Source organism: Mytilus edulis, chromosome 6 (assembly GCF_963676685.1).
Source record: "Mytilus edulis chromosome 6, xbMytEdul2.2, whole genome shotgun sequence".
Taxonomy (NCBI): Eukaryota; Metazoa; Mollusca; class Bivalvia; order Mytilida; family Mytilidae; genus Mytilus; species Mytilus edulis.
The window spans coordinates 41,339,636-41,361,166 of record NC_092349.1 but is presented as its reverse complement, the minus strand read 5'-3'; the positions used below and the strand labels follow the sequence as shown (position 1 = coordinate 41,361,166).

The 21,531-nt window shown below is 32.4% G+C and overlaps 1 protein-coding gene across 1 annotated transcript; it reads right to left on the bottom strand.

The window, feature by feature from the left end:
* Positions 1 to 7,426: 7,426 nt before the first annotated feature.
* On the bottom strand, positions 7,427 to 21,138 carry LOC139527676 (mediator of RNA polymerase II transcription subunit 21-like). Its single transcript, XM_071323260.1, has 4 exons — positions 20,971 to 21,138; positions 18,047 to 18,158; positions 14,358 to 14,458; positions 7,427 to 7,825 (listed from the first exon to the last, which is right to left on the bottom strand). The coding sequence occupies exons 1-4, from the start codon at positions 21,010 to 21,012 to the stop codon at positions 7,664 to 7,666; spliced, it is 417 nt and encodes a 138-aa protein (XP_071179361.1). The 5' UTR covers positions 21,013 to 21,138; the 3' UTR covers positions 7,427 to 7,663.
* Positions 21,139 to 21,531: the final 393 nt, after the last annotated feature.

The window sequence follows — 21,531 nt, the reverse complement described above, 5'->3', positions numbered from 1 at the left end:
GTGGACAAATTTGAAAATTTGGCCCGAAAATTAAGAAATATAAGTACATGAAATATGTACTATATATATACTAGTCAACAAAAGAAACGATACACACCTTTTTTTCAAATAAAAGATGAAGTTCCGTTTATAGGAACAATATTGAAGGTAGTAATACTTAATGACCATGGAAATATAAATCCGTTTAAAATAAAAAAAATAATTTTGCTTTCATGACGTCATTTGGCGAAAAATGTTTTTTTTGACAAAATTTACATAAAATGACAATTTTAAAAACAGAAATTCCAACTAATGATGCCAACCTCTCATTTACAGGTAAAGACAGTGTTTGCCATCAATTTTTTTTAAAAAATCATACAGTTTCTTCGTTTATTTGGAAAGCAAAGTTTGGCATTACAAAAAATCGTTAAAATGTATATGTTACAGTAAATAGGTGAAATTAGGAATTACATGTAATTACTAAAATTTAGGAATTACAGGTAATTCCCGATGCACTTAGTTAATACAAGTAATTCCTTAAACGGCCCAGTTATTACCAGTAATTACTAAATTTAAAATGAATATTTACACCTATTTACTGACTGCTAACAAAACCATAACTTTTGATCACCTGACCATAATACAACATTGTTTTAGCTGTGTAATACTAACTAGAAGATCAGTTAGTACTCTTAAAATTTTGAATGGTTGATATGTATAAAAAATATCTTGAATAAGTATGGACTTTCAAATATTTGGTTAAATCAGAGTAACTTTAGTTTTAATCCAAAATGGTTTAAGTTGAGCATTATAATACAGATAATTTTTGACCAACTTCAGCAGACATGGAAATCAGAAATGGAAAATTCTCCCAAAGCATTATGTCTTAACTTTTTAAAGAACTCTTTGAATTTGAAGAATATTTAGACTTATTACCTTATAAAGATAAGATAACGTTGTGTAGGTTAAGAACTGGAATGAACTGTTATGTGCATTAGCTTCGAGATATATAAAAAAAATATCTTTTTTTTGTTGTTAAATCATTTATAAAAATGATATTGTAAAATTATAATTCACTGTTAGCAGCCATTCTGGTTTTATTTTGTTAAATTAGCTGAGAAACAAGGTTGATGAGTTGTGCACTTGCAAGTGAATATTTGGACCTCATTGAATACGTATTCATGTGACCTTCAAATCAACCCCTAGCTGGAGATTGGTTATCGATGTATTAAGCTCTTAAAATTGTAAGGGTTTTTGCAGAACAAATAGTCTCGGTTACTTTTGCTGTTAATCGCAGGCTCAACAAAAATGAGGAAAAAATATTAAAATTTTCCTCTAGATACTATCTGTTGACTAGTACTGTAAGAAGCTTCAGTCAAAATTGGGTAAAAATCCAGGATGGTTTATAAAATCTAATGTTTTAAAAACTTTAACTACAGAGTGTATGTAATGTTAACTGGGACAAAACTAGTCCATTTATAAGTAATATACGAAAAAAAAAGGATTTTTTTTTCAAACTTTACTTTTGGATATTATTTTATGATCATAAACATTTAGCTTCTGTCCAAGTTTGGTAGAAATCCAGGATATTTGGAGAAAGTTTTTTTTAAAGTTTTGAACCACAGTGCATGATGGAGATTTTAGTTTGATTTTGGATAGATATCATTGTCTTGCATACATATATTTACGGAGTTTCAAAACCTATAAAACAACCATTTTCCAGTTTCAATTCACAAACACTAAAGAGTATGCACTTTGGATGTGCATTATATTCCTACATCCTTAAGTTAGCGCCGTTAAAATCCCTACCCCTTTACTTTCTTATTTGGTATCTTGAATTATGTTTTTAATTTTAAAACAAAAACATCAAGTTAGTAAATAGCTGTAAAAATGACAAAAAAAATCAGTGATTACCAGTAATCACTGAAACAATTAGTAAATACATGTAATTACTAAATTGGCTAGTAATTACAGGTATTTACTGAAGTGTTTAGTAATTACATGTAATTCCTAATTTCACCTATTTACTGTGGGCAGAATCAATTTGCGCCAATTGCAGCTTTGAAAAGGTATTAATTGCGCCACTGTCTTTTATTTTCATGGTATTAATTGCGCCAATAAATGAAATGAAATTGCGCCAGACTTACCTGTAAATATTTTTACCTATATCATACATGTACATGTATATTTTTACCAATATCATACATGTATTATAATTAACCTTTCCACTTAAGATTCAACTGAACACTTATCAAATTTAAGAAAACTCACCAAAAAATAAATTGTTTAGTAAAAGAATATTTTTTCACGAGTCAAGATGTCTGATATACCATTCAAAAACTAGAGTCTGATAGAGGAAAACCGGTCATCATTTTTGAAGAACACAAATTCCGTCAGGCATTTGTAAAGAACTAATGAGTAGAGAAGTAAGCAGAAAGGAATATGTGTCTATTTTCAAATACCAGCCTTTAATTCAATGATGAACAGAGACATTTTATATGGTTTTAACTGTATATATACGGGTGAACGTTTGAATTCAGCATACATTTCGTTATTAAAATGACTTTAACTCCGCCAGTCGGTAAACTACCGGACCCAAGCCCAAAAATAGGAGGATGAAAGTCAATCATTTAGTTGTTATATATAAATAAAAATAAATAAAATTGGCGCAATTAGATGATTATTTCATTGGCGCAAATGATACCTATAGTTTTGAAAATTATGTGGCGCAAAAGAAGTATTGGCGCAATTAAGTTGTGGCGCAAATGAGTTACTTTTTGGCGCAAAAAGATATCGCCCTTTACTGTAACATATACATTATCAATTGATTTGCCATAGGCAGTATGTGTAAAGTGAATTAAAAAAAAAAACGGTTACAATCTTTAAACTTATCCAAAAGGTTTCAATTTACAGTGTGTTATTTCCATATCTAAAGCATTGATTTGAGACGAACATTTTTTTATTTTTTTTTGCATTTTTTGAGATTTCAAAAAACATTTTTTTTAACAAAAATAAAAAAAAAACTATATTTCAACCCATTAGTTACATAATGAACTTTTAACTTGATTCGCATATTGGATAATTTTAAACAAATTTGAAAATTAATTTAGTACTTAGAAAATTATGTGTCGATTTTCTATCCAACTTTCTACAAAAATAATTTGCACCCTATGATTGTTTACACAGAATTTAGTTACTTTTCGACAGGTTTTGATTTTCATTATCATATGTGCATACATTGCAAATGAAAGCTTTTTAAAATAGTGTATACCATTTTGTTTTATATTTAATACTTTTTGATGAATTTTATTTCAAAGTCATGTATCGTTTCTTTTGTTGACTAGTATATAACATATATAGTTAAATGTAGCATTGCAAAGAAACCCATTTTATGCAAATTTTGATGAAATTTAACCAATTTTGATTTATGCAAAGTATAAGAAAAGTATTGTTTTTTGCCATTTTTCCCTCAATATTATTGTCTGGAAACAGTGGCGTGACAGATCGAGAAAAAGGTGCTTATTTTACGACTTTAATGGACCGGCATACCTGCAGGCTAAAAAATTTTTTTTTTTGCAAATCCAATACTTTCAGCTAACTTTTTTGCCCGGTCGTAGACATTTCATACGGTGCAGTTGTTTTAGAAAATGGAAAGAAAAAAGACATTTATATTTTTTTTCAAATTTCAAGATGGGAAACAAATTGAATTTTGTTACTCTTATTTTTGTCTTTTGACATATGATTTTACATTTCATACATAGTTTAATTGTTTATTCCTAATGTAAAACTAGAACTCCTTATTTTTTTCTTCTAAATTTTGTCAATTTTCACTCAGTTTAGCGAAAGCACACTCTGTATTATGTTAACGAAGTGGTTACAACATTTGTAAATTTAGATGTTTTAGACTTCCTATTGTAAAGTTTCGAAGCCATTCCAAGTCACTATTTCTTATTAATTAACTTTAATGAGGATTTTGAACTTTGCATTATAGTTAAATGAATATGATATGGACCTCCTCGTTATTATGATGCTCATTGGAAGATTGTAGTAATGTTTCTACACTTTCTGTCGACAAACGGCGAAAAGTCCTGGCAATGCATACCTGCTTTAAACATAAACCTGTTAACCCCATTTCATATTGCTTTGGCATTGCAATTACACCATGAGTTAGGCTCTAAAATTTTTATTTAAAATTCAAACTCTCATGGTTTTTGTGCATCCTATTCTGAAGTACGTAGATATCGGACTAGTTTAAGCAAATTTGGAAATAGACATAATCCAAGACATGTCCTATGTACCTAATGGTATTGCTGTATTTAGAAAAAGGGGTCGTATTATACAGGAGAGAGCAGAAAATGTTGACTTAAATGCTGAAATAATCGATGGTAAAAAACGTTGGTAAAAATACATTTCACTCCATGGCTAGAGTAGTCGTATTTCAGTATTATCAAACGCCCACATGAGTTCCATAAAGGCTAAACAGGGACTAGAAAGATCTTTGACGTCGAATGATTCGAATACCAATCTTATGGAATGTTTACCTTTCGACAGGCCAACAGAACGGTATGGACCTCCTCGTTATTCTAATGTTTATGGAAAGATTGTGTCTTGTTTCATCAAAAACTGAACCATGTCTGTCCTGTCTTTTCTATTTTTGCGACTTCTTTCGAGACAAAAACTTCGATTCGATTCCATTTTCTGCAGAAAGCACTGAACAAATTGTTCCATTTTGCACCGGTTCCTACAAAAGGCTAAATCTGAAATTTCGTCTGTAGCCTATGCTCCGGTTATAGATGCCAAGCCTCGACATAGCAATAGTATTTACAACTATGAAACAATGTTTAGATATGTTAATATGTGCTGGTCTATTCCAGACGTTTTCAAGGATGAACTTCGGTATATGAGGCTAGCCTCATGGCTCTGTTGTTTAATTTAAAAGCATTCTTCAATTGGTGTTCCATAAAGGTTAAACGGGGACTAGAAAAATCTTCAACTAATATTGAACCAAATGTATGTCACATTTCATTTGCTGAAACACCCCACAGCGCTGAAGGTATTGCACAGTGTTTGTTTTTTTTAATTTTGAAGAACATATGTTGCCATTGCTTGAAGAATTTAGAATACAATCTTGTAAACTATCACCAACCTTCGCATTTTGGGATATGTTTCTTCGTGCAGTTGAGATATTGCTACAGAACATTAGGGCTAAACGGAATGGGTACTGGCTTTTACATTTGAAAATGGTAGCTGCAATGTTTTTCATTACCAATCGGACGAACTATGCTAGGTGGACCTACATATTGGATATGTTGAATCTGTTTGAAACGGTAAAATCTGTCTTTATGTCAGGTGAGTTTTCAATCAGACATAAACATGGAGCCTTAAATAGTATCTGGAGTGATATGGCTACAGAGAAAACTATTAATAATATTAAAGATTCTAAAGGTTGTAGAGGCATCATAGGACTGACAAGGACAAACCGCTGTACTTCGATGGATGCTTACAACACACATCATTGCCCATATTAGTTCTGAAATGAGATCAAGATCGGGATTAGATGCAGAATATTGAACACGAAGAAAACAAGCCAACGACAATGACACGAGACAAGAAGAATGTCTCTGATTTGGTAGGGTGTATGCATTCAAATATGACCGATTCATTTAACGTTGCCGATCATCCTTAGCCATTGATAAATACTACTAATAGTATTTCTACAAAAATGAAAGCCTCAATAAATGTTCATGATTCTCTTTTCAAATCTCTTGAACGTGGCAACTAGATGGTTAATTCTTTTGTGGAAGGCTGCTCTAATGAGTCTGAAACCCATGTCTTCGACAGTCCTATGTCGAGGTCTCCTCTCAATACTTTCGTTGATACGACCAAGACCTCAAAACTCAAGTGTAAATCAGGTGACTTTGTTAAGGCACATATAAACCAAGTAAAAATAGTTCATCATGCTTTAGTTCTTGCTATGTTCGTGAGATTGAGACTGTAGTCAGAATATTGGCATTTCCTAGTGTTCCCATACTTTAGCTCTGTTTCATGATGATGGTACCATGTGGAAATCAGAGGCGGATTTAGGAGGCCCCCCTTTTTGGGAACAAATTTTGTTGCTTATATAGGGAATCACTGAAGCGTGACTGGAGCAGGGCCCCCTCTTAGGTCAGTCAGTGGGCCCCCACTTATGAAAATTTCTGGATCCGCCACTGGAAATGTTGTAATTCATCTCCTTGAAGAGGAATTTTGCTCTTCTTTCAATCTTCCAACTTATGATAATATTTATCAAAGGTACCAGGCTTATAACTTGATATGCCAGACACACTTTGCGTCTACATAAGATCCATTAGTGACCCTCAGATAAAAATAGCTAGAAAGCCAAAGTATAAAGTTGAAAAGCATTGAGGACAAAAATTACAAAAAGTTGTGCCAAATCCAATAAGTTTTCAAACGGGAAATAAGAATTGCCGTTAACATTAGAAGTGCATTTATTGCCTCATTGTATGACCCGAAGGGAAAGTTCATGTATCTTCATAATGATCTAAACAAGCTAAGGGTTGAGTTTGCCGCCACAAAGGATGCCAATACTTTAAACGGTAGTTTGGATCAACTCTCTTATTGCTAAACCAGTGATCATACTTTCCAAAGACTCTGGTTGGTAAGATGGTAAAAACGGTTTGCTCTCGGTTTTCTTTGGGGGACCTATCTCAGTAGATTTCCTTCAAGACCTTTTTTGTACGTATACAGACAAGGGAAACAACTTGCAATAACAACTGTGTATGCAACAAAATTGACTTCGATTCTTTTAATAAATGCCATAAAATTCAGAAACATATCTATAGAAGTACATGCGATGTAAAAAAATAAATGAATTGAGATTCGGTTGTTCCATCTTCTATTTTGTTGCGAGTCTGAATTCCTTTTAAAATGTGCATTTGGTGGTTTCTTTATTTTCAAATTAAGTTGAAAATGAAGTGTTACAGTTTATTTTATTATGAATTTCTTGTTTAGTAACAATTCATATATTTTTTAGAGACTTTTCATAACCTCTTGTGAAATAAATTGACAACAGTGAAAAACTCAATCACTAACCTTTGACCTTATTTAAAAAAAATCATAATTTAGACTGCAGGAAGGGTGTCCATTAAAGTTGAAAAATTGTTGGCTTGGTCACTCCACTAAAACCAATTATCTGAACAGATGACAATGATGATGACAGTCTATTACATTGCCATACCAGTATACAAAAAAAGGTCTGGATCCCCACTACCCCCTGTATATTATCGATTTCCCTACACTACTAACTAACCACAAATAAAAATTCAGAAGAAACGGTACTAACTTTGTAATTTGTTCTACTTGATCATTCATGAAAACTACATCATTTGCCCCTCCTGGGGTATTAGTATTTCTGGAACAGCCCTAATGACAAGATGTAGGAAGCAAATTCAGCAATATGTTGTTTTATTTCTGACAAGATTAATATACATGTATAGCAAAATACATAAAATGGTATTTCTTTCTAGAGTTCGTCTTCTTCCTGTAACATATGTTGCAAGAACATCAAAACTGTCAGAGGTCATCTGTTTCTATACAAAACATAAGTTGTTATTCCAATATGCACTAGGAAGCAGTTTATCTGGGGTTATTTTACACACTGTACAAAATACTTTTCATAATATCATCAAGTATTGGATTCTAAAGCTTGACATCGAAGCTGACATTCAGCAATATCATGCAAAACTTCCTGTATCTGACTCAGTAATGTCTCTCCTTTACTAACAATGTCTTCCAAATGCTTTGCAGATTCTTGATTCTCATTTTCCAGTTTCTTCAAGCTGGCCAACTGAAATAATAAATGCAAAAGACTACAATCAATCAAATTCAAATTTATGATTTCTCAGAAGTTATTTACTTTTTCCATGGAGTATTATATAGACTATGAACCCTGTAATGTAATGCTTTTAATTTACTAGTAAATGTATTGTAAATTCAGAAATTATTGTGAATAATGCAAATAGACAGCTTTTGAAATAAAAAAGACTCACATTCTGATATAATATATTATCTTTATGCATTACAAAATGTTGATCTTACATACATCTGTATGCTGATTTTCCTGATGTTGCAATAATCAATCTCCTATTTTGTCCATTCTTGAAAAAATCACAATAATAAATGCAATCAATAATTTATGAATTTAGTTATCTAAAAACCTAAGTAACACCTATTAAAGTCTGCCTCATTCAAAACTGGAAGAGAATTAGTCTAATCATGAATCTTCTATTCAATAAAAACATTTTTGAATGCAAGTTCATATAATATCCAACTATTTCTAGGAGGCAACTACTTAACAGTACAGTTATTAAAAACTTTACAGAATTGTAATGGTAACTGAACTCATCTAAGGAGTTTGTGACAAAAGGTAGAACAATATTCGACATATGCCATTTCAATGGTGACTTTACTGTAAACTAGAGGCTGTCATGATTTTCCTACAGAGGTCGAACCCTAAACAGTTGAGCAAGTACGGACACAACATTTAAGCTTTAAACAGAATTTAGATTGTGATTGAATATTTGATACAGCATAGGTTTGTGACACAAAATAAATGTGGTCAAAGAACTGAAAAATTGAAATTGGACATTATGATCCAATATTGCTAGAATCAGCATATAAAAATTCAAATTTTGATGAAATACTTCCTAATTAAACTATTTCTGGTCAAAGGGAAATAATTAACTTTACTTCCATGAACCAGTAATGTAAATTTAAAATTAGATATGACTTAACTTAGTTCTCTAAAATTAGATATGATGAATGTTATATTTATTTTCAAATTATAATCAAATATAATTATTAGTTTTCAAATAAATCCGTCACTCCAAATATAATTGGGTGATTGAAATTTACCAGATGGTGTGTTATCTTGATAAACAATGAAAAAAACTAACAACACTAGGTAATGAATCTATAAGTAGATCCAGATCACCTGTCTATTAATCCCTACCTGTAACTCTTAAGAGGATTCTTCACTAGGTAATGTATCTATAAGTAGATCCACATCACCTGTCTATAAATCCCTACCTGTAACTCTAAAGAGGATTCTTCACTAGGTAATGAATCTATAAGTAGATCCACATCACCTGTCTATTAATCCCTACCTGTAACTCTAAAGAGGATTCTTCACTAGGTAATGAATCTATCAGTAGATCCACATCACCTGTCTATAAATACCTACCTGTAACTCTAAAGAGGATTCTTCACTAGGTAATGAATCTATAAGTAGATCCACATCACCTGTCTATTAATCCCTACCTGTAACTCTAAAGAGGATTCTTCACTAGGTAATGAATCTATCAGTAGATCCACATCACCTGTCTATTAATCCCTACCTGTAACTCTAAAGAGGATTCTTCACTAGGTAATGAATCTATCAGTAGATCCACATCACCTGTCTATAAATACCTACCTGTAACTCTAAAGAGGATTCTTCACTAGGTAATGAATCTATAAGTAGATCCACATCACCTGTCTATTAATCCCTACCTGTAACTCTAAAGAGGATTCTTCACTAGGTAATGAATCTATCAGTAGATCCACATCACCTGTCTATAAATACCTACCTGTAACCCTCAAGAGGATTCTTCACTAGGTAATTAATCTATTAGTCGATCCACATCACCTGTCTATAAATACCTACCTGTAACCCTCAAGAGGATTCTTCACTAGGTAATTAATCTATAAGTAGATCCACATCACCTGTCTATTAATCCCTACCTGTAACTCTAAAGAGGATTCTTCACTAGGTAATGAATCTATCAGTAGATCCACATCACCTGTCTATAAATACCTACCTGTAACCCTCAAGAGGATTCTTCACTAGGTGCAGGCGCAAAAATGCGGCGGGGTTAAACATGTTTGTGAGATCTCAACCCTCCCCCTATACCTCTAACCAATGTAGTAAAGTAAACGCATAACAATACGCACATTAAAATTCAGTTCAAGAGAAATCCGAGTCTGATGTCAGAAGATGTAACCAAAGAAAATAAACAAAATGACAATAATACATAAATAACAACAGACTACTAGCAGTTAACTGACATGCCAGCTCCAGACTTCAACTAAAATGACTGAAAGATTATGATTTCATCATATGAACATCTGGCACAATCCTTCACGTTAGGGGTTTAGTATCATACCATCATAACATATATGAGAAGAACATAACCCGTGTCATGCCAACAACTGTTTTTAGAATAAATGTGTTTAGTTCCGATGCAAAGACCTTATCAGTGACTCAATATTAACGCCAAAATATGCAATCTTTAATGACTTGACAACAGTATCGTAATTATATCCCTTCTTAATAAGTCTATTCAAAGGTTTTGTAAGTTTCTGAGGTGAATACTGACACCTTTGTGCTTTATAAAGAATATTACCATAAAAAATTGGATGTGAAATACCTGAACGTATTAGAAGTCTGCATGTTGAGCTATATTTACGAATGATGTCTTTATACCGATGATAAAATTTAGTAAATGTTTTGACTAGTTTGTGATATCGAAAACCCTGGTGTAATAATTTTTCAGTAATACATAAATTTCTCTCGTTAAAATCTAAAACATTGTTACATACACGAGCGAATCGTACAAGTTGAGATATATAAACACCGTAAGATGGTGACAAGGGAACGTCACCATCTAAAAACGGATAATTAACGATAGGAAATGAAAAATCATCCCTTTTATCATAAATTTTAGTATTCAGCTTTCCATTAGTGATATAGATATCAAGATCAAGAAAGGGGCAGTGGTCATTGTTAGTATTAGCTTTATTTAAAGTAAGTTCAACAGGATAAATATCATTAGGCCAACTAAAATTAATTAGTAGATTTTCATCCAAATTTTTGAAAATAATGGGGCGGGTGGGAGGATTTTATTTTTTAAATTTTATTTCATATGAAACCCTTTTGTGACGAGTTCTTTATATATGCAATTGTAATATTAAGCTTATATTATGTATACACAAGTATGAGAAATCTTACAAAATATTTCAAATCCTTAAATAAATATATCTAATTGCAGCTTTAAAAACTTAACAAAAAAAAAACGTGTGAGACTACTCTCTTCAGTTAGACTACCTACACAAAATTTATTTGGGTTTCTAAACAATGGTTTGTATTACCATAAAATGAAGCAAATGCATTGGTATGCAACACAATTATTATGAGTACAGAATAAAATGAAAACTCAGAGAGTGTTGAAAATAATAGGGTTGGTACTTTATATGCAAGATGAAAATATAATCATCATGTAAACATGAACTTAATAATAAAAAAAAAGTTGTTCTTCAATGAGTCTTTCTGGGTGTACTGGGACATTTGCTGTTTGTCAACATAAAAAGACAGCCATGGGTAAAATCAAAGGGCTTGCATAAATAAAATGCGTATGTTTTTAAATTCAATAAACGGTCATAAATCTGACAAGTTCGTGCTTGTGTTTCAATATAATTCAGTCATGTTTTCTGTATCAATGGTTTCCACGAATCTTGTGCTTTGGGTATCATTTAGAGTTTAAATTTCCTGAGACAAAGTCATTGCATAAATAAAAAAGTCCGCAGTTTTCTAATCACAGAAATTTGTGACATACCGCGATTTGCAGTCTTGGAAACAGCGTTTTTCTCGTAACACCAATATTTCATGTCATTCTCGTTATCAATCTTTACTCTCGGAAGATGATGTTGTCATCATAGAGCAGCGGAAAGGTCGACTTAATCATTTTGGTTAGATTTACTCGAGGTACAAAACCGAAATTTGAATCAGGAAGCATTGAATGAAACGAAATTTTAACGGTTACCGGTAACGGGAATGAATAAAATCCGGAAATCGTAAATTTTATAAAATAAAAAAATTCGGGGCGGGGCGATTTCAGAGGGGCGGGCGGGGATGAAAATCTATCAATTCATTTTAATTGGCCTTAATATACATACTGAAGTCGTCATTATTGAGAGCCAAAATATCATCCAAATATCTAAAAGTATTATTAAATTTGTTTATCAGATGTTGTTTCGATGGGTCATAATTGTAACTCATAACAATACAAAAACAGGTCCGCAATAAGTGGTGCACAGTTAGTCCCCATTGGAATTCCGATAATCTGACGATATACGGAATCCCCAAAGCGAACAAAAATGTTATCTAGTAAAAATTCAAGGGCATATATAGTATCAAAGCATGTCCAATTAACATAGTTTTTTTGTTTATTGCTACTAAAAAATGACCTTAAAGAGTTTGAACATATATATTCACATTCTGATTTTTTGAATGCCCATTTAATTAGGTGTGTGAATTTTTTCTTAATGAGAATGTGAGGCAATGTGGTATACAGGGTAGAAAAATCAAAACTCTGAACAGATTCAAAATCACCAATATAAGCATGCAATTTATCAAGTACTTCCAACGAGTTCTTGACACTCCAAAAGTAATTTATTCCACTATTTTCGAAGGCCTTATTTGAACAATTTATTATCAGGTTTTTAATTGTACCAAGTGTGCTGGTAAGAAGAATAGACAATTTAGTAGTTGAACAATGGCTTGAAGACGAAATAAATCTATATTTGTAAGGGGTTTTGTGTAGCTTCGGAAGCCAATACATAGTTGGGACTTTCATTGTATTTGTCTCTGCTTGTAAAGCGGTGCCTAAAAGTTTATGTTTGTTACAGATTTCGTTTTCTGAAAATGGAGTAAGTTGGAATGTTGGTGAATTGGTGATTTCCTTTTTCAGAACCTCAATGTAAAATTTACGTCAAACAATAATAATATTATTAGCAGCTTTATCTGCCGGGACAAAAACAAATTCCTTGGCTAGTTCTTTTAGTTTATGTTTGATACGAGAAATATGTTTATTGTTGTTATTGTTTATAGTAAAATGTTCTTTAAAATGTTGAATACGTATATCAACTATCTTCATTACTGAATTAAAAAAAGAGTCCAAAGATTTTTTGTCAGCTTTTTCCCGTTCTATCAGTAGATCCACATCACCTGTCTATAAATACCTACCTGTAACCCTCAAGAGGATTCTTCACTAGGTAATGAATCTATCAGTAGATCCAGATCACCTGTCTATAAATACCTACCTGTAACTCTAAAGAGGATTCTTCACTAGGTAATGAATCTATCAGTCGATCCACATCACCTGTCTATAAATACCTACCTGTAACCCTCAAGAGGATTCTTCACTAGGTAATTAATCTATTAGTAGATCCACATCACCTGTCTATAAATACCTACCTGTAACTCTAAAGAGGATTCTTCACTAGGTAATGAATCTATCAGTAGATCCACATCACCTGTCTATTAATACCTACCTGTAACTCTAAAGAGGATTCTTCACTAGGTAATGAATCTATAAGTAGATCCACATCACCTGTCTATAAATACCTACCTGTAACTCTAAAGAGGATTCTTCACTAGGTAATGAATCTATAAGTATATCCACATCACCTGTCTATAAATACCTACCTGTAACTCTAAAGAGGATTCTTCACTAGGTAATAAATCTATAAGTAGATCCACATCACCTGTCTATAAATACCTACCTGTAACTCTAAAGAGGATTCTTCACTAGGTAATGAATCTATAAGTATATCCACATCACCTGTCTATAAATACCTACCTGTAACTCTAAAGAGGATTCTTCACTAGGTAATAAATCTATAAGTAGATCCACATCACCTGTCTATAAATCCCTACCTGTAACTCTAAAGAGGACTCTTCACTAGGTAATGAATCTATAAGTAGATCCACATCACCAGTCTATAAATACCTACCTGTAACCCTCAAGAGGATTCTTCACTAGGTAATGAATCTATCAGTAGATCCAGATCACCTGTCTATAAATACCTACCTGTAACTCTAAAGAGGATTCTTCACTAGGTAGTGAATCTATCAGTAGATCCACATAACCTGTCTATAAATACCTACTATACCTACCTGTAACTCTAAAGAGGATTCTTCACTAGGTAATGAATCTATCAGTAGATCCAGATCACCTGTCTATAAATACCTACCTGTAACTCTAAAGAGGATTCTTCACTAGGTAATGAATCTATCAGTCGATCCACATCACCTGTCTATAAATACCTACCTGTAACCCTCAAGAGGATTCTTCACTAGGTAATTAATCTATTAGTAGATCCACATCACCTGTCTATAAATACCTACCTGTAACTCTAAAGAGAATTCTTTACTAGGTTTTGAATCTATAAGTAGATACACATCACCTGTCTATTAATCCCTACCTGTAACTCTAAAGAGGATTCTTCACTAGGTAATGAATCTATCAGTAGATCCACATCACCTGTCTATAAATACCTACCTGTAACTCTAAAGAGGATTCTTCACTAGGTAATGAATCTATAAGTAGATCCACATCACCTGCAGTTCTTGCTATTAGTTTGGCAAATACTTGTGGATAATCTGTTAAAAAGATATACATCATATTAGTGTAGTCATAAACAGAAACAGATTAATTACTGAATTGTCTGAGAAAGGTCTCAAAATGATTTTTTTTACTATATGGGCACAGATCAAGTAATAAGATGAAACATTTCTAATGAACCAATACATATATATACCAAGACAATCATTACACTAGCCAATGGTCCAAAAATTCCTTTATAAGATTGAACTTAAATAATTGAACCCTTTAATGGCAAGTGTTTTACAGAACACATCTACAATGTTGGTTTTACCTTAGTTTTGTTCTTTTTACAGCTCTGAGTTCTATAATTTGACACACTGGTTCTATACTGGTTCTTTTTGTTGTAAGCTATGTTTAAAGCTTGGTTTATGTAGTACCGGTACCAGTAAGTGGTAAAGTACTAATTTGCCATTATTTCTAATTGATCATATACAAAACTGATTGAACTCTTCATATTATAATATATACTATCTATATAATATTTGATAGTTGATAACCATTTCTACACTTCAAGGTATTTATCAAAAAAGTGAAATGACTATTATCCATAAATTAAACTTGTTAAAAATTAAATACACATAGCTTATTTTTCTGATAAAACAACATAAAATATAAAATATATTTCATTTTCAAGTTTCTTTATATGTTTTGAGAAATAGTATTACTTAACTTTTATTGAGGCTACCAACATGACCAATCAAATTTAAAAAGGAAAATATTTTAGGGTCCAATTTTTTTAAATTCTAGAAATGTTTATTGGCCTTTTATAATAATAAAAATCAAGTATATAATTAAAAGTACTTGTTACATCTTGCTTATTTCATTAAGACAATTAGGATATAACAAAAATACCTAAACCATTCATATCTCTTACTATCAAATTGAACTGTAACAATTTCCCTATATATATATAAGTACGTCTGAGTCAGTGACAACTCTACAACAGATGTGTCCATCGGATCGCCATCAATGATGGTGATACATGGCTGTGTACATAATGTATATACAACCCCTCTAAACATCAACCCAACAATGTTAGATCTGTAAATTTGCTTTCGCAAATTTTTGGTTCTTCCCTCGCCGGGATTCGAACCCATGTTACTGTGATATCGTGACACCAATTCGCCTGCACTGCAGCTGTCCCGCTAGACCACACGACCACCTGGGCTCTCAAAACAAGAGCTTTCGCTGGCTGTGTGTTACCTTTCCTCGTCAGTTTTAATCTAGCAGTGTACTACAGTACATGATATATAAGGCATGAAGATGTTATTGTTACAGATCAGCTAAATTATCTATAGTAAAGGATCCTACAAATTAATGTAATATGCAGTCACAGAAAATAATTATATCTATAAGTATGTCTGAGTCAGTGACAACTCTACAACAGATGTATCCATCGGATCGCCATCAATGATGGTGATACATGGCTGTGTACATAATGTATATACAACTCGTCTAAACATCAACCCAACAATGTTAGATCTGTAAATTTGCTTTCGCAAATTTTTGGTTCTTCCCTCGCCGGGATTCGAACCCATGCTACTGTGATATCGTGACACCAAATCGCCTGCACTGCAGCTGTCCCGCTAGACCACATGACCACCTGGGCTCTCAAAACAAGAGCTTTCGCTGGCCGTGTGTTACCTTTCCTCGTCAGTTTTAATCTAGCGACGTACTACAGTACATGATATATAAGGTATGAAGATGTTATTGTTACAGATCAGCTAAATTATCTATAGTAAAGGATCCTACAAATTAATGTAATATACAGTCACAGAAAATAATTATATTTATAAGTACGTCTGAGTCAGTGACAACTCTACAACAGATGTATCCATATATATATATGTATAATATGATATATGTATAATAAGATGTATATATATAGTGTCTAAAAATAGCAACAATCAACATTCAATCTATCTAGGTGTGGATCAGTTTGTAAATAAACTGATGCAGTTACTAAATTAAATTATATAAGTGTCTAAGAATGTAACTTTAACACACTAATGAGTGTTATAAAATTAGTTGTTATATTTTATATATTATTCACGCAATATTTCGCTAAACAAATTAGCTTCATCGGGCGTGTGCATCTATCTAGGTGAAATCGGATGCATGACAAAAAAATATCTTTGTAGCTTGACGTTTTTGTGTAAAAGTTTAAAATATTGATTGATGGGGTATATACAAGATATTTTTGCCGTTTATTGTACATAATAATTTTTAAATCTAAACAAATAGTTGTTTTAGTTAAATAGAATGAAATTCATGATTTATTCCTTTGGTTTTGGGTAGAACTGTTTTTCATCCCTCTCATTAAGTCCATCAGGTTCAAGAGTACGTAACTGATGCATCCAGAACCTTTCTCTCTGTTTTCTCCTTTCGGAGTCCCAATTTTGATTTACCTCAATTATTTGAAAGGTGATACCTTTTGTATAGAACGACCGGTGATTGTTAAGTCTGATGTTGAATGTAGTTTCTGTTTCACCAACATACTGCAGCTTGCAAGTTCCACAAGTAAGAATATAAATACTACTTTCCGTTTTGCAATTAGATGTAACATAGATGTTGTATCGCTGCTTTGTTACTGTGCTGCTAAAAGAGTGGTCAGTGTTGGCGGCTTTACAGCACTTACAATTGCTTCTACCGCATTGTTTGTAACACCCAAATTTAGAAGTTTCTTGTTTCTTTACTTTTGATGTCACAAGTATGTCTTTGAGATTTTTGGGTCTGCGATAGGCAATAAGAGGAGGTGATGGAAAAATTTCTTTTAAGGAAGAGTCATTTTCGATAAGACGCCAGTGCTTTCGGATAGTAGATGAAATATTTGTCAAATCGGGATGGAAGGTTACAACAAACGGAATTCTATCTGCACGGGTCGTCTTATCTTTGTATTCCATGAGGCTAGCTCGATCTTTTTCTTGGGCTTTATCAAAAGCGTCTGTGATGTTTTTGGTTTTATATCCTCTTGATTTCAGCTGTGTTTTTAGTTGTCCCAAACGATAGTTAAGTTTGGATTCCGAGGAGCAAATTCGCTTTAGTCTGATGGCTTGACTGTAAGGTATACTCCTGGAGCAGTGTTTCGGGTGACAACTTTTTGGAGAAAGGAACTGGTGTTTATCAGTTTTCTTTGTGTGGAGATCAGTTGTCATGATCCCGTTTTTTACAAATGTGGTGGTGTCGAGAAAAGCAATTTTCTCGCTTGAAAATTCAGATGTAAATTTAATTGAGTGATGGAACTGATTACAATGATCTAAGAAATCTTGCAAATGTTCTGCAGTATCGTTCCATTTCATGTCAATATCATCAATAAAACGGAGCCATGACAAGGGTTTGTATGTAAGATGTATATATATATATATATATATATATATGTATAAATTTCTTATTCTGCCCTGTGTAAATTTTAGACCAAATTTATCTTAATTCAAAGAAAGAAATATCATCTGTATTTCAAGACAAACTTTTGACTATTTAATCAAAGTGAAAATGTGACTGTACTGTTTTTTTAGTTTCATTTGACAGAAAAAAGTTGCTTTACATATCTAATTACTACAGCATATGCATGATATGTACTGTACCTTCTTGTGGTGGGTCTGATGGAGACTGTTTTTGTTTCTCAAATCCAGCAAATTGACTTGGTGGTGAATACTGTTGTAAAATTCCTACACTGTTGCAAAAATGATCAGCCATCTGCAAATAGAAAATTTTCATAAATATTTAATGCAAATTTAGAATTTTTTTTTATATCTAATACAAAGAAAAAAAACAGAGTTCCAATTTCCACTGAGTTGCAGATATTTTATCTGAAAAAAACAACACTTTTGTTTATTCAAACTTTTCACAAATATTTTAACATTTGATATAATTTTGATAAAAATCTGGCAAATGTTATTCACATAAGGGCACCTACAATCGATTTTTCCATTTAATTATTAAGAAAGTCAAATGAAGTGGATGTAAGCAATTATAGGCAACCTACAGCCGTCAACAATGAGAACCAGATGCTCCGCAGGGCGCAGCTATATACGACCGCAGAGGTTGAACCCTGAACAGTTGGGGCAAGTATGGACACAACATTTAAGCTGGATTCAGCTCTTAATTTGGATTGTGATTAAATAGTTGACACAGCATAGGTTTCTGACACAGAATGAATGTGGTCTAATGAACTTAAAATATTTTTTTTGCCTTTGAGCAATTCACTATGCTGTTGAATATTAATCCTCTCAAAAAAATGTTTGAAGAAATTTTCTTTTTATTTATGAAATCTGAAATGAGAAAAATTTACCCCCCCCCCCCCCCCAATTTTTTTTTCACATCCCCCTTTCCCTTTTTCCAAAACTGATCTCAATTCAAATTCCTAATGAAGTTTGCAACAATAACTACTCATTTAAATACATCATAAAATATTAAAATGTAAAATAAAGTGCTTGTTATCACTGAATGGTAAAGATTGTTTTAATTTATCAGTTGGTAGTAAAAGTGAATATACATTGTATATTGTATAAAACAATGATTTAAGTTGATTCAACTACTATTCTGGACAAAGAAAGATAACTCCAATCAATTGAAAATTTCTTGCTATTGCACAATATTGTGCAATTAGATATTTCTTGCTATTGCGCAATACTGTGCAATTGAAAATATTTGCTATTGCACAAATTGACAATACTGTGCAATTGAAGATTTCTTGCTATTGCGCAAAACTGTGCAATTGAAGATTTCTTGCTATTGCTGAATACTGTGCAATTGAAAATTTCTTGCTATTGCACAATACTTCATATAATAGTTTTGGATCCTGATTTGAACCAACTTGAAAACTATAATTAAAAATCTAAGTACATGTTTAGATTCCGCATATCAAAAAAGCTCAAGAATTCAATTTTGGACCCTTTGGACCTTAATGAAGACCAATTTGAAAACGGGACCAAAAATTAAGAATCTACATACACAGTTAGATTCGGCATATCAAAGAACCCCAATTATTCAATTTTTGATGAAATCAAACAAAGTTCAATTTTGGACCCTTTGGGCCCCTTAATTCCTAAACTGTTAGGATCAAACCTCCAAAAATGAAACCCAACCTTCCTTTTATGGTCACAAACCTTGTGTTTAAATTTCATAGATTTCTATTTACTTATACTAAAGTTATGGTGCGAAAACCAAGAATAATGCTTATTTGGCCCCCTTTTTGGCCCCTAATTCCTAAACTGTTGGGACCAAAACTCCCAAAATCAATCCCAACCTTCCTTTTGTGTTCATAAAACTTGTGTTTAAATTTCATTGATTTCTATTTACTTATACTAAAGTTATTGTACGAAAACCAAGAATAATGCTTATTTGGGCCCTTTTTTGGCCCCTAATTCCTAAACTGTTGGGATCAATCCCAACCTTCATTTTGTGGTCATAAACCTTGTGTCAAAATTTCATAGATTTCAATTTACGTAAACTAAAGTTATAGTGCGAAAACCAAGAAAATGCTTATTTGGGCCCTTTTTGGCCCCTAATTCCTAAAATATTGGGACCAAAACTTTCAAAATCAATCCCAACCTTCCTTTTGTGGTAATAAACCTTGTGTTAAAATTTCATAGATTTCTATTCACTTTTACAAAAGTTAGAGTGTGAAAACTAAAAGTATTCGGACGAAGACGACGATGCAAGACGACGACGCCAACGTGATAGCAATATACGACGAAAAATTAAAATTTTTGCGGTCGTATAAAAACCCATACTGTGTGGTCGTCTACAAAAGGTCCTGACTTGAAAAATATGAAGCAAATCAATTGAGAAGAATAATAGCTTAATTTACAATAAAACAGTTTACGAAAAACAAATATGACAGAGGTACATTTTGATAGACTCTAACAAAGCTGATAACCAGTTGGTGCATCCTAGTCTTATGAGTCTTTGTGCTATTAAAATTGCAATGTGACGTAACAATTTCCAAATAAAAGGCATACCTAGTTCAAATTCTTTTGACGTTTGTACAATGTACAAATACATATGATAGCATGTTTATCTATTGTCTTAAAAAATCATAATATCTAATAAAATTAGTAGGTTTAGCTAACAAAGTCCTTATATTTGAATAAAGTAACATTCATTTTTAGTGGAAAATTGTTTTAACGTTAATTAAGCTATAATTATAGATAATCGGTCAACGATAAACTTTTTATCGCTATTTTACCTATGACGACGTTGTCAATTTCATGTCAATTTCATTAGCAAAGCCACGTGCATGCTTAGTTTCTAGCGATAATTTTCCATCTCAAGCGAGTAGCATACATTACATGTACATATGGTAATCTTTGCATTTGAAGCACGTCTTATTTTCTTCTACCTATAGGATAATACTTTCATATTAATATGTTTATACCAACACGATTAATCATTTGATACAAAAAGGTATTCTTCATGATGAACCACCGGTGTTACTATTTGCCGGGTTTACTATCCCATGTGAATGAACATTAACGTTAAACTAAAATTATCTGTTTCGTTTTACTTGATTTACAGCATCCTGTAGCTGTGTCAGTCTGTCTGCCATTTCAAATCTGCCACAAGTTTAGTATAAATCCTATATAAGCATTATTTGTGTTAACTGGATACAAAAGTGTCAAAATTTCTAGCAATAGCAGTTTAAACCTTGACCTTTTACAAAGGGCTGAGTAATAACCAACAAATATCTTCATACAACATTGTACAACAATTAACGTTATTTACACTTTATACAGAATAGTAGACTATTCACCGGGCTTGTAATAACATAAGGTAGCAATAAACAGTTAGGAAAAAATACTAAAATTTGCCCTTATGAATTTTACCATCCCCTTTTCATTGCTTTCTTGCAATATCAAGCTTACTGTTTGTGTCATATATGGGCATATGTATGTAATCAGAACCTTCCATAGATTATATATCCAGTATATAAAATGGTAAAATATATTTTCTTTTTGGTGTATCCATGGCAACAATCTGCATTTATTTGTTATAAAATATTGCAAAAAGGGGGGGAAAGATGTCACATATTTCCCCAAAATTTGGCTAAAAGTAGAATTTCAATCAC

Excerpts from the sequence above, each read along its gene's own strand:
- LOC139527676 (XM_071323260.1), bottom strand. The coding sequence starts at position 21,012 with ATGGCAGACAGACTGACACAGCTACAGGATGCTGTAAATCAA. Across the intron at positions 14,459-18,046 it reads ATCAGACCCACCACAAGAAG|ATTATCCACAAGTATTTGCC; the intron begins GTACAGTACATA and ends TCTTTTTAACAG. Across the intron at positions 7,826-14,357 it reads AATCCTCTTTAGAGTTACAG|TTGGCCAGCTTGAAGAAACT; the intron begins GTAGGTATTTAT and ends TTATTATTTCAG.